The sequence below is a fragment of the Elephas maximus genome, chromosome 11 (genome assembly GCF_024166365.1).
Source record: "Elephas maximus indicus isolate mEleMax1 chromosome 11, mEleMax1 primary haplotype, whole genome shotgun sequence".
In the NCBI taxonomy this organism is placed as follows: domain Eukaryota; kingdom Metazoa; phylum Chordata; class Mammalia; order Proboscidea; family Elephantidae; genus Elephas; species Elephas maximus.
Window position 1 is genome coordinate 19,928,006 of NC_064829.1, and position 13,099 is coordinate 19,941,104.

Here is a 13,099-nt window from a genome sequence, read left to right on the forward strand (position 1 = left end):
GTGGCCGCGATGGAAGGGTTGGAACGTGAGGCGCTCCTGGGCCTGGAACTTGGCTTGTCAGTGCTGGGGACACCCGGAGAGGCAGTGAATGGGGCTGCAGTGACGTCACAGGGTCTCGAGTTCGACGTTCTCTGGGACCAGCTTTGCCTTGGGGGCCGGTACTCGGGTCCACAGAGAATTAGGCAAGCGGGCAGAGACGTGCTCGCGGCGGGGAGGTTGCACCTGCGAGGCCCGCGGGCCTGACGCCTCCCGCCGCCGCGTCCACGCGAGCTGCCGCGCGGAGGGCGCCACAGTGGCTTCGGCTGCGCTGCTGGGCGCTCGAGGTCAGACTGGCTCGGCTGAGGTCGGGGCGAGGCGGGAGTCAGCAGACCCTCTCGGCCAAGAGAAGGCCGCCCAGGTGCACGGCGGCTGCTGCGACTGGCTCGCCCGACGCTGCTGTGGTGGACGACCCAGAGGCGCAGGCGCCCGGAGGCCCCGCGCTTCCCTTCAACTCCGCGAGGCCCCGCCCCCGCCCGCCCGCCCGCGCGGCCTGCCCTGCCGCCCCGCCTCCTCGCCGGCGCTGTCCGCGCCTCTTCCTCCTGCGCCACAGTCCCGGGTGGAGGTGGCCCTGTGGCGGGTGGCGCTGCGAGCTCGCGTGGGCGGCGGCGGGCGCGAGGGCTCGGCCCGGGGAGAGTGCGCCGCGCGTCCTCGCCTCCCCGAGAGCGGTGGGCCGCGGAAGTGACGTGAGTCCGGGCCGCAGCGCGTTTGAATCGGTTCCCGGGTGATCCTCGCGCCGCCGCTGCTCGGCCGCCGCCGCCGAGGAGAGAGCTGCGTCCCGCGCGGACCGAGGCCTGGAGCCGCCGCGGGCGCTGGGGCTGGGGGCGCCGCGCTGAGCCCGCGCTTCGGCCCTGAGCACGGCGGCGGCCGGCGTCCGCACTGCTGTCTTTTCTCCTTTCCTCCAATATGGCAGCGGCGGGTGGCGGCAGGCCCGGCGGGCCCTCGGCGGGGGCCGGAGCGGGCAGCGGGGGCGATGGCTACAGGACCGTGTACTTGTTTGACCGGCGCGAGAAGGAGTCGGAGCTCGGCGAGCGGGCGCTGCAGGTCGGGGAAAGCTCGGACTACTCGCGCTTCCGCGCCTGTGTGTGTCAGGTAAGGAAGGGTGCGATGGGGGGGCGTGTGGGGAGTTGGCGTGGGAGGGTGACGAGAAGCCCAAGTGGCTCACCGAGGGCAATAAACCTGTCACCCGGGTCTGGCCCTGCGACCCGGTTGCAGCACCAGCCGAGCTGCGGCTTCCCTCTGGGGTGCCCGCCAGGCCCGAGGTCCGGCGGCAGGAAGGCTGAGGCGCGTCGGGGCGCCGGCCCCGAGCGTAGAGCGGCTCCTCTCGGTGCTCCCGTCGCCCGGCGCTTTTAGGTCCTGCCGCCCACGGTTTGATACCTCGGGTTTAATTGGATGGCGCTCGTGGAGTTTATCTTCCTGTGGGTAAAGCCACTTGTGCCTGCCTCTAGTCTAACTTTTTAAAACAGAGCGGAGTTACGCCCGATGTCTGTGTTGTGAGTGATGCAGACCTTGGCGCCGATTTGCTCCAGGTTCGTTAAGTGATGCTGTAATTTACCGGGTCGTCCTGTCAGGAAGGTGCGAGACGGGCCCTGACAGGGTCCTTCCGCGGCGAAAACGCTTGTCCGACTTAGCTACACCGGTGGGCTGCGCTTGTGGTTTTCTGAACCTAACCCTTGCACCAAGGTTCTTGAACTAACTCGGCTGGTATCCATGGGTTACTGTGGAACGCCAAAGAAAGCACATGCCGCCTGTTATAGTAGTTTGCTGTAAAAAGTAATGAGTATGTATGAAGACCTGCTTTAAACTGAGAAGTATTTTATAGATATGAGGTGATATTTTTGCCTGAGCTTTAAATAACGAATATTTTCATGCCCTCAGTTAACTGTAAGAGATACTTTTTAAGCTATGAGGAGCATTTATTTGGCTTCCAAGGAAAAAAGAATTTTGTTTGAAACAGTTTTTTGCCTTGAGTAGGCTGATTGGTTTAGAAATGTTCTGTGCAGTTGCTGAAATAATTAAAATTAACATCCGTAGAATAAAAGCAATTTGAGAGTAAGGACTTTTGTTATGTTCACAGCTGTATTTCCCATGTCTAGAACCGGGCTTGGCACCTAGTAAATGTCCAAATTCCAATACATAAATGAGTGAAGTCAAAAACCTACCAGCTCTGAAGTTCATTCGTGTGCCTGGGTGTAGTAGATTCCCATGTGTTTAAAAAATGAATAAACCAGTACTCATCTTTTTTTGTTGTATGTTTTGTATTCAAAGCTATCTCATTAAAAGGAAATTCTTTGTTTTTAATTTTTTAGTTTATCTTATTTTTTTGTTGTTGTTGAAAATACACACAATAGAACATAACACCAACAATTTGTACATGTACAATTCAGGGATATTGATTACATTCTTCAAATGTGTGACCATTCTCACCCTTCTTTTCCAAATTGTTCTGTGTCCATTAACATAAACTCACTGTCCCCTAAGCTTCCTGTCTAACCTTTCAAGTTGCTGTTGTGAATTGGATCCCATGTAGATATTTCTTAAAAGAGCATGATGCTCAAGGCAGACATCTTTTACTAGTTAAGCCAAGCAATTGTTTGGTTTTAAGACTTCAGGGGATATTTTTGGTTTAAGGTTTAAAAATTATCTCAGGGCAGTAGTTGCAGGGGTTCATCCAACCTCACTGGCTCCAGATATTCTCTTCTACATTTCCCCCTTATGATTAGAATTCTTCTATAGACTTTTTCATCAAAACTTTCAATAATGATAGCTGGGCACTGTCCGATTCTTGTTTCGTGGCAAGGGAGGCAGTTAGCCACACATTCTATATCCTTTTTTATTCCCGAGGCTCCTTCTACCTGTGTTACACCGGGAGAATAGAGACCTTGGATGGCCACTTCAAACCTTTGAGACCCCAGACACTATGCAACAAACAAGGAGGTAGAACAGAAGCAGTAAACACAATATTAGGCCAGTTAACTGGAATGTCTCATGAAACTATGACCCTAAGTCTTCAACCAAGGAACCAAATCCCAGGAAGTGTTTGGTTGTACATAGCAGCCTCTGCAGCTAGCTGCTCTTTTTTTATTGTTGAAAATGTATCTGTCACACACGTGGCCAATTCAGTTTTTTACAGGTGTACAACTTATGGACATCAGTACATTATCAGCTATCCAACCATTATCCTTAATCAGCATGAATTTTCCATCACCATAAACAGAAACTTAGTGCTCCAGAAGCAATAAGTTCCTCTTTTGCCTCTCTGGCCTCTGGTAACTACCAATAAACTTTGGTCTGTATATATTTGCCCCCCTTTTTTTTTTTTTTTTAAATATAAGTAACATAAAATATTTGTACTTCTGTGATTGACTTATTTCAACTCAGCATAATGTCTTTTTTGGCTGAGTATTATTATTCCATTGTATGTTACGTATGTTTATCTGATCATCCGTTGCTGAGCATTTAGCATATTTCCACCTTTTGGCTATTGGGAATAGTGCTGCAGTGAACAATGACGTACGTATATCTGTTCAAATCGGTGGTTTCAAGTCCCTTGGGTGTATTCCTAGGAGTGGAATTACTGGGTCATATTGTAGTTCTATTTTTAGTTTTTTGAGGAACCTCTGCACTGCTTTCCACAAAGGCTGTACCATTTTGCATTCCCATCAGCAGTGGATAAGGGTTTCAGTTTCCCCACATCCTCGCCAACATTTGTTATTTTCTATTCTTTTTATCTTAGCCATCATAGTGGGAGTGAAATAGTGTCTTATTGTGGTTTTGGTTTGAATCTCTGATGATTAATGACATTGAGCATCTTTTCATTGTTTGGTGGCCATTCGACTATCATCCTCTTTGGTACAATGTCTCTTCAAGTTGTTTGCCCAGTTTTTTTAATTAGATCATTTGTCTTTTTATTGGAAAAGTTATATATATATATATAGGTTAATAGATTGTTATGGGATATATGGTTTCTGAAGATAATCTCTCAGTTCGTAACTTGTTTTTCCACTTTTTTGGTAAAGTCTTCTGATGAACAAAGTTGATGAAGTCCCATTTGTTTGTTTTGTCTTTTACTGTTTGTGCTTTTGTTATTATACCGGATAACCCATTGTTAAAAGTAAGTCCTGACCAGCCTTTCTCCCCTCTATTTTCCTCGTAAGAATTTTATAGTTTTAGTTTTCACATTTAGGTTCTTAATGCACTTTGAATTTGTCTTTGTGTATGGAGTGAGACATGAATCTTATTTAATTTTTCTACATGTGAAAATCCTAAAGGGAAATTCTTTGTATTATTTTTCTCGTAAAAATATCAGCACATTAAAGAAAATATGGAGTGAGAGCGAAAAATATAACTTTTTATATAACTTCTGTTACCACTTGGGCATACTTTTTGCAACCTTAACCTCCCCTTGTTGAAATAGCTGTGGTAAGTGTTTTATATTGTTTCTTCCCTAATATTGTCAGAAGTATTTTTCTATTTTAGTCCAGTCTTGATAATGGAAGTTTGATGGTTGGTTTAATGCCACTGTTTACATGTTTATATAGCCAGATCTCTCCTTTTTGTTTACATTTACATAAATACTTGTTAATGCTATGATGAACATCTTTAAATACATAACCTTTTGTGTCTTTATTGTTGTTTGTGTAGTAGAGAATCTTAGTTTTCTAGATCAAAGACCAGAAACATCTTTAAAGTGCTTGATACAGATTTTCAAAAAGTTTGTTTTAGCTTACCCTCCTTTATAATATCACTCTTTCCCCCCATCTCTCCTGTATGATTGTCATAGTAATTCTTTATATAGATAGGACAGGTATTGTTGTTAGTTGTCAAGTGTGGTGGCCCCATGTGTGCAGAATAGAACTGCTTCATAGGATTTTTAAGACTGTGACCTTTTTGAAACAGATCATCAGGCCTGTCTTTCAAGGTGCCTATGAGTAGATTTTCAAAATGCCAACCTTTTGTCATGTAGTCTAGAGCTTGACTGCACCACTCAGGGACTGTCTGGATATTATTAGCTTCATATTAAAGAAGTGGATACTTGGTCTTGGAAATGGTTATTTGACCAAATCAAACAGATAGTAAATGTCAGATTAGGATTAAAACCCAGAACCCATGTGTTATGGATTGAATTGTGTCCCCTAAAAATAATGTGTTGTAAATCTCTATGTCTGTGGTTATAATCCCATTTGTGAATTTGTTGTCTTTATTATGTTAGTGAGATAGGATTAGTACAGGGTGTGTCTTGAGTCCACCTCTTTGGTGATATAAAAGAGTAAAAACAAGCAAGAATCTGATTAGAGATGGAGTAAGATAGATACCAAGACACATGGAGATCTCCAAGGAACCAAAAGCAGAAGCTGAGGCGGCAGGGTCAAGATGGCGGAGTTATCAGATGCTTCCTGTGGTCCGTCTTACAACAAAGACCTGGAAAAACAAGTTAATTGATTATATATGATGATCTAGGAGCCCTGAACATCAAAAACAAAGTTGAGGAGCAGGACTGGGCGGCAGGGGAAGGAAGAGACAGTTCAGAAGTGGTGAGGATTTGCCATACCTGACTTGGCCGGCACCCTACAGCCTGGACCGGGTGGCGTGCGTGGGTTTGAGGCAAGCAGTAGCACTTGGGACGAGTTTTCCACACCTGGAGAAACTGAGCTGCGGAGAGCCTGCTCAAGCCTCCGGAACCAGGGAGAAGTGGTGCTCCATCAGCGAAAAATAAGTGCAAGCATCTAACCTACCACATGGGATCAAAAAAACCCTTCCTGCCTCCCATTTACCCACTCCCTCCCTGCTCTGCTCCAGTCCAGGTCCAGATTCAGTGATGGCTATGTGCACTGGACCAGAAGTGGGACCTGTCATGAGCCCCGAGCCATTCTCCTGGCTTTGGAGAAGGAACAAATTAACAAACAGGAAAAAATAATCTGCCGGCTCCCCTAAGTCGGGGACTCAGGACAGACACAGCCCCTTTGCCTAGGCACAGGCATAAGGAGTCCATGGACTTTGAATGCCTTTCACCCCTGCCTAGACCTGTGTGGGCCAATTTCAACAGCGTAGGCCATCATTAGCACAGTACCACAGGGTATATACCTGAAGCCTATTTTGAACTGTAGCAGCTAAGGGGGGGTGGCAGGTTTGTGACATTTGGCACTGCTCTGCCCATTAAGCTGGGTCCTCACCTACCCACATCAGGGGCCTGAGGACTGGTGGCTCAACCCACTCCACTGAGCCACCCACAACAGGGGTCTGAGACTAAGTGGTACCTCCCAGTTCTTCCAGCCAACAGCATTGGGTGCCCAAAGTCTGGCTGCGAAACCCACTCACCTACGTGCTCTAGGAAGCAGGGACACACCTTCCACCCAGGCACTCAGGGACAGCCATCAGCCCCCTGCCTTGCTCAGCACATAACCACCTACTGCAGCCAGATACCTGTGCCTACTACAATCACTCCTACGTAGCCCTGCCTGTCTAGGACTATAGGTAAGAGCCTGTATCACACAGTTGATGACTGATAACCTGGGCACCTGAGCCAAATGCACACAAGAAAAGTAAACAGGCCCCTGGGCTAACATACCTAGTAACAGCTCCTATCACCTGGTACCAGGACATGGGAGCTTCAAAGACGCCAGTAGTCAAAGTAGCTTACATGACTGGCCTATTTGGGCGTATCAGAGCAAAACAAAACAAGAAGCTAGGCTGCAGTAAGCAAACATTAAACATAAATAAATGATAAACAAACAAACAAAATAATTTATTGATGACATGGAAACCCTGGTGGCGTAGTGGTTAAGTGCTACGGCTGCTAACCAAGAGGTCGGCAGTTCTAATCCGCCAGGCACTCCTTGGAAGCTCTATGGTGCAGTTCTATTCTGTCCTATAGGGTCACTATGAGTCGGAATCGACTTGATGGCAGTGGGTTTGGTTTTGGGTTATTGATGACTTAGAGACAACCGTCAATATCAAGTCACATAAAGAGGCAGACCACGATGGCTTCAGCAAGCGACCAAAACAAAGACCCAGGAAACCTCCTGGAGGAAGATAAGGTCTTGGAGTTACCGTAGGTAGAATTCAAAAGATTAATATACAGAGCTCTTCAAGGCAAAACGCAGACCAAACCAAGAAACAGCAATTTAAGAATGTTATGCAAGAGCATAATGAAAAGAATCCATAGAGAGACAACAAACAGAAATCCAAAAGATTAACAATAATATTTCAGAATTAAACAATAGAAAGTCATAGGAGCAGAATTGAAGCAATGGAAGTCAGAATTAGTGAGATTGAAGATAAAGCACTTGACAGCAATTTATTTGAGGAAAAATACAGATAAAAGAATTTTAAAAAATGAAGAAACCCTAAGAATTAGGTGGGACTTTAAAAAAAAAATTTTTTTTTTTTAATCAAGAGAAATAACTTAAAAGTGATTGGAGTACCAGAACACGGGGGAGATAACAGAAAATACAGAGAGAATTACTGAAGACTTGTGGCGGAACACTTCCCTGATACCATGAAAAATGAGAATATATCTCTCCAAGAAGTTCCTTGAATCCCACACAGGGTGGATCCTAAAAGAATGTCACCGAGACACATTATAATTAAACTTGCCAAAATTAAAGATAAAGAGAATTTTAAGAGCAGCAAGGGATAAATGAAAAATTGTCTACGAAGGAGAGTCAGTAAGACTAAGCTCAGACTACTCAGCAGAAGCCATGCAGGCAAGAAGGCAGTGGGATGACATATATAAAGCCTTAAAGGAAGAAATTGCCAGCCAAGAAATAATATCCAGCAAAATTGTCTCTCAAATATGGTGGTGAAATTAGGGCATTTCTAGATAAACAGAAGTTTAGGGAATTTGTAAAAACCAAACCAAAATTACAAGAAATACTAAACGGAGTCCTCTGGTTAGAAAGTCAGTAACATTAGATAACAATTCAAGACTAGAACACAGGACAGAACAACCAGGTATCAACCTAGATAGGGAAGTCACAAAAATAAATCAAAGCTAAATCATAGAAAATAGAGAAACAGAGATGTCAATATGTAAATGATAACAACATTAAAACAAAAGGGACTAAATATTGTAGTCAGAACTTTCATAAGGAGAGGAAGTCAAGGTGATATCAAGAAATAAAAGATTTGTTTAAACGTGGAAAAATAGAGGTAAATATTAAGGATACTAAAAATCCTTTACACATCAAAATAAAAAAGAAAAACATAAAGACTCAGCAAATACAAAACAAACAAAAATGAAAGAGATAAAAAGAAAATACATAAAGAAAAACAACTCAGCACAGAAAATTAAGTGGAACAAAGAAACTGAACAACACACACACTCAAAATACATCAAATGACAGCACTAAACTCCTGCCTGTCAATAATTATGCTGAATGCAAGTGGACTAAATGCACCAATAGAGAGAGAGAGAGTGGCAGAATGGATTAAAAAAACACGACCTGGCTATATGCTGCCTACAAGAGACACACCTTAGACTCAAAGAAACAAGTGAGCTAAAATGCAAAGGGTGGAAAAAATATATCAGGCAAACAACAATCAAAAAAGAACAGGAGTGGCAACATTAATCTCTGACAAAATAGGCTTTAAAGTAAAATTCACCACAAAGGATAAGGAAGGACACTATATAATGATTAAAGGGTCAGTACACTGGGAGAACATAACCATAACAAATATTTATGCACCCAGTGACAGGGCTCCAAAATATATAGCAGAAATCCTAACAGCACTGAAAAGAGAAATAGATAGCTCCACTATAATAGTAGGAGACTTCAACACACCATTTTTGGTGAAGGACAAAACATCCAGAAAGAAGCTCAATGAAGACACAGCAGATCTAAATGCCACAATCAAATAACTTGATCTCATAAAGGTATACAGAACACTCCATCCGACAGCAGCCAAGTATACTTTCTTGTCCAGCGCACATGGAACATTCTCTAGAATAGACCATATATTAGGCCACAAAGCAAGCCTTAACAGAATCTAAAACACTGAAATATTACAAAGCATCCTTTCTGATCATAAAGCCATAAAAGTAGAAATCAATAACAGAAAAAGCAAGAAAAAAATCAAACACATGGAAACTGAACAACATCTTGCTCAAAAACAACTGGGTTATAGAAGAAATCAAGGACAGAATAAAGAAATGCACAGAATCAAATGAGAATGACAACACATTCTACCAGAACGTTTGGAACACAGCAAAAGCAGTGCTCAGAGGTCAGTTTATAGCAATAAGTGCACACATCCAAAAAGAAGAATGGGCCAAAATCAAAACATTAACCCTACAACTCGAACAAATAGCAGCAAAAGAAACCCACAGGGACCAGAAGAAAGGAAATAATAAAAATTAGAGCAGAAATAAATGAAATAGAGAACAGAAAAACAATTGAAAGAGTTAACAAGACCAAAAACTGGTTCTTTGAAAAGATCAACAAAATCGATAAACCATTGGCCAAACTGACAGAAGAAAAACAGCAGAGGAAGCAAATAACCTGAATATAAAATGAGGTGGGTGATATCACAACAGACCTAACTGAAATTAAAAGAATCATAACAGAATAGTATGAAAAATTGTACTACAACACATTTGAAAACCTGGACAAATTTCTAGAAACACACTACCTACCTAAAGTAACACAAACAGGTAGAACAGCTAAACAATCCTATAACAAAAGAAGAGATTGCAGAGGCAATTAAAAAACTCCCAACAACAACAAAAAACCCTGGCCCTGACAGCTTCACTGGAGAATCCTACCAAACTCACAGAGGAGAGTTAACACCAGTGTTCCTAAAGGTATTTCAGAGCACAGAAAAGGATGGAATAATCCCAAGTTCATTCTGTGACTCCAGCAAAACCTTGTGTCATGGATTGAATTACGTCACCCCAAAAATGTGTCTCTTAGTTTGGCTTGGCCATGATTTCCACTATCGTTTGGTTGTCTTCCATTTAGTGATTGTAATTTTATGTTAAAGAGGATTAGGGTGGGACTTTAACACCATTACCTAGGTCATGTTTCCTGATCCAGTGTAAAGGGAGTTTCCTTGGGGTGTGGCCTGTACCACCTTTCATCTCTCAAGAGATAAAAAGGAAAGGGAAGTAAGCAGAGAGTTGGGAACCTCATACCACCAACAAAGCAGCACCTGGAGCAGAGTATGTCCTTTGGATCCCGGGGTCCCTGTGGCTGAGAAGCTTTTTGACCAGGAGGAGATTGAGGACAAGGAACTTCCTCCAGAGCTGACAGAGAAATTATTCCCCTGGAGCTAATGCCCTGAATTTGGTCTTTTAGCCTACTTTACTGTGAAGAAATAAATTTCTCTTTGTTAAAACCATCCACTTGTGGTATTTCTGTTATAGCAGCACTACATAGCTAAGACACCCTGTTACCAGAACCAGGTAAAGACAGCACAAAAAAGGGAAAATTACATACTAGTATCCCTCATGAATGTAGGTATAAAAATCCTCAACAAAATTCTAGCCAATAGAATACAACCATATATCAAAAAAATAATTCACCATGAACACGTGGAGTTCATACCAGGTATGCAGGGATGGTTGAATATTACAAAAACAGTCAAGGTTTTTGACATAAATAAAACAAAAGATAAGAACCATGTGATCTTACCAATTGATGCAGAAAAGGCATTAGACAAAGTCCAACACCCATTCATGATAAAAACTCTCAGCAAAACAGGAAGAGAAGGAAAATTCCTCAACACGATAAAAGGCATTTATACAAAGCCTAAAGCCAACATCATCCTAAATGGAAAGAGTCGGAAAGCATTCCCCTTGAGGATGGAAACCAGACAAGGATGTCCTTTATCACTACTCTTATTCAGCATTGTGCTGGAGGTCCTAGCCAGAGCAGTAAGGCAAGAAAAAGAAATAAAGGGCATCCAGATTGGTAAAGAAAAAGTAAAAGTATCCCTATTTGCAGATAATATGATCTTATACATTGAAAACTGCAAAGAATCCACAAGAAAACTACTAGAACTAGTACAAGATTTCAGCAAGGTATCAGGTTAAAGGATAAATATACAAAAATCAGTTGGATTCCTCTACACCAACAAAGAGAACGTCAAAGAAGAAATCACCAAATCAATACCATTTTCATTAGCCCCCAAGAAGAAAAAATACTTAGGAGTAAATCTAACCAGAGACATGAAAGACCTATACAAAGTAAACTACAAGACGCTACTGCAGGAAACCAAAAGAGATCTACATAAGTGGAAAAACGTACCTTGCTCATGGATAGGAAGACTCAACATTGTGAAAATGTCAGTTCTACCCAAAGTGATCTACAGATACAATGGAATCCTGATCCAGATTACAAGGAAATTTTTTAACGAGATGGAGAAACAAATTACCAACTTTATATGGAAAGGGAAGAGGGCTTAGATAAATAACGCATTACTGAAGAAGGGCAGAGTGGGAGGCCTCATACTACCTGATTTTAGAATCTGTGATGCTGCCACAGTAGTCATAACAGCCTGGTACTGGTACAACAACAGATATGTAGACCACCTGAATAGAATTGAGAATCCAGATGTAAATTCATCCACCTGTGAGCAGCTGGCATTTGACAAAGGCCAAAAATCCGTTAAATGAGGAAAGACAGTCTCTTTAAGAAATGGTGCAGTAATTCCGATCCAGATTCTAACGAATTTTTTAATGAGATGGAGAAACAAATCGCCAACTTCATATGGAAGGGAAAGAGGCCCCGGATAAGTAAAGCGTTACTGAAAAAGAAGAACAAAGTGGGAGGCCTCACACTATCTGATTTTAGAACATGTTATACTCCCTCAGTAGTCAGAACAGCCTGGTACTGGTACAACAACAGATACATAGACCAATGGAACAGAATTAAGAATCCGGACATAAATCCATCCACATATGAGCAGCTGATATTTGACAAAGGCCCCAAAACAGTTAAATGGGAAAAAGACAGTCTTTTTAACAAATGGTGCTGGCATAACTGGATATCCATCTGCAAATAAACGAAACAAGACCCATACCTCACACCGTGCATAAAAACCAACTCAAAATGGATGAAAGACCTAAATGTAAAATCTGAAATGATAAAGATCATGGAAGAAAAAATGCAGACAATGCCAGGAGCCCTAATACATGGCATAAATGGAATACAAAATGTTACCAACAAGACACAAACACCAGAAGAGAAGCTATATAACTGGGAGCTCCTAAAAATCAAACACCTATGTCTATCCAAAGACTTCACCAAAAGGGTAAAAAGATTACCTACAGACTGGGAAGAAGTTTATAGCTATGATATTTCTGATCAGCAAAATCTGCATGATACTGCAAAAATTCAACAACAAAAAGACAAATAACCCAATTAAGAAATGGGCAAAGGATATGAACAGGCACTTCACCAAAGAAGACATTCAGGCAGCTAATGAATACATGAGGAAATGCTCACGATCATTAGCCATTAGACAAAATGCAAATCAAAACTACAATGAGATACCATCTCACTCCCACAAGGCTGGCATTAATCCAAAAAGTACAAAATAATAAATGTTGGAGAGAGAGTGGGGAGACGAACAAGTGCTTATACACTGCTAGTGGGAATGTAAATTGGTACAACCACTTTGGAAATCCATTTGGCGCTTCCTTTTTAAAAAGCTAGAAATAGAACTACCATAAGGTCCAGCAGCAGTCCTGCTCCTTGGAATGTATCCTAGAGAAATAAGAGCCTTTTCAAGAACAGATGTATCCATACCAATGTTCACTGCAGCACTGTTTACATTAGCAAAAATATGGTAGCAACCAAGGTGCCTGTCAATTGATGAATCGATAGATAAATTATGGTATAGTCACGCAATGGAATATTATGCAATAAAGAACAATGATGAATACATGAAACATTTCATAACATGGAGGAACCTGGAAGGCATTATGCTGAGTGATAAGGACAAATATTGTATGAGACCACTATTATAAGAACTTAAGGCATAGTTTAAACACAGAAGAAGCTATTTTTTGATGGTTATGAGGGTGTTGAGGGGAGAGAGAGAGAGAGGAGTATTCACTAAT

At 42.4% G+C, this 13,099-nt stretch overlaps 1 protein-coding gene across 1 annotated transcript in view; it reads left to right on the forward strand.

Annotated features, from left to right (window-relative positions):
* Positions 1-558: 558 nt before the first annotated feature.
* The window catches only part of SMCHD1 (structural maintenance of chromosomes flexible hinge domain containing 1), a 183,890-nt gene continuing 171,349 nt past the window's right edge, over positions 559-13,099 (forward strand). Inside the window, exon 1 of the mRNA XM_049901053.1 lies at positions 559-1,128. Within this exon, the coding sequence (XP_049757010.1) occupies positions 943-1,128 (186 nt within the window). The 5' untranslated portion in view covers positions 559-942. The remainder of the gene's footprint in view (positions 1,129-13,099) is intronic.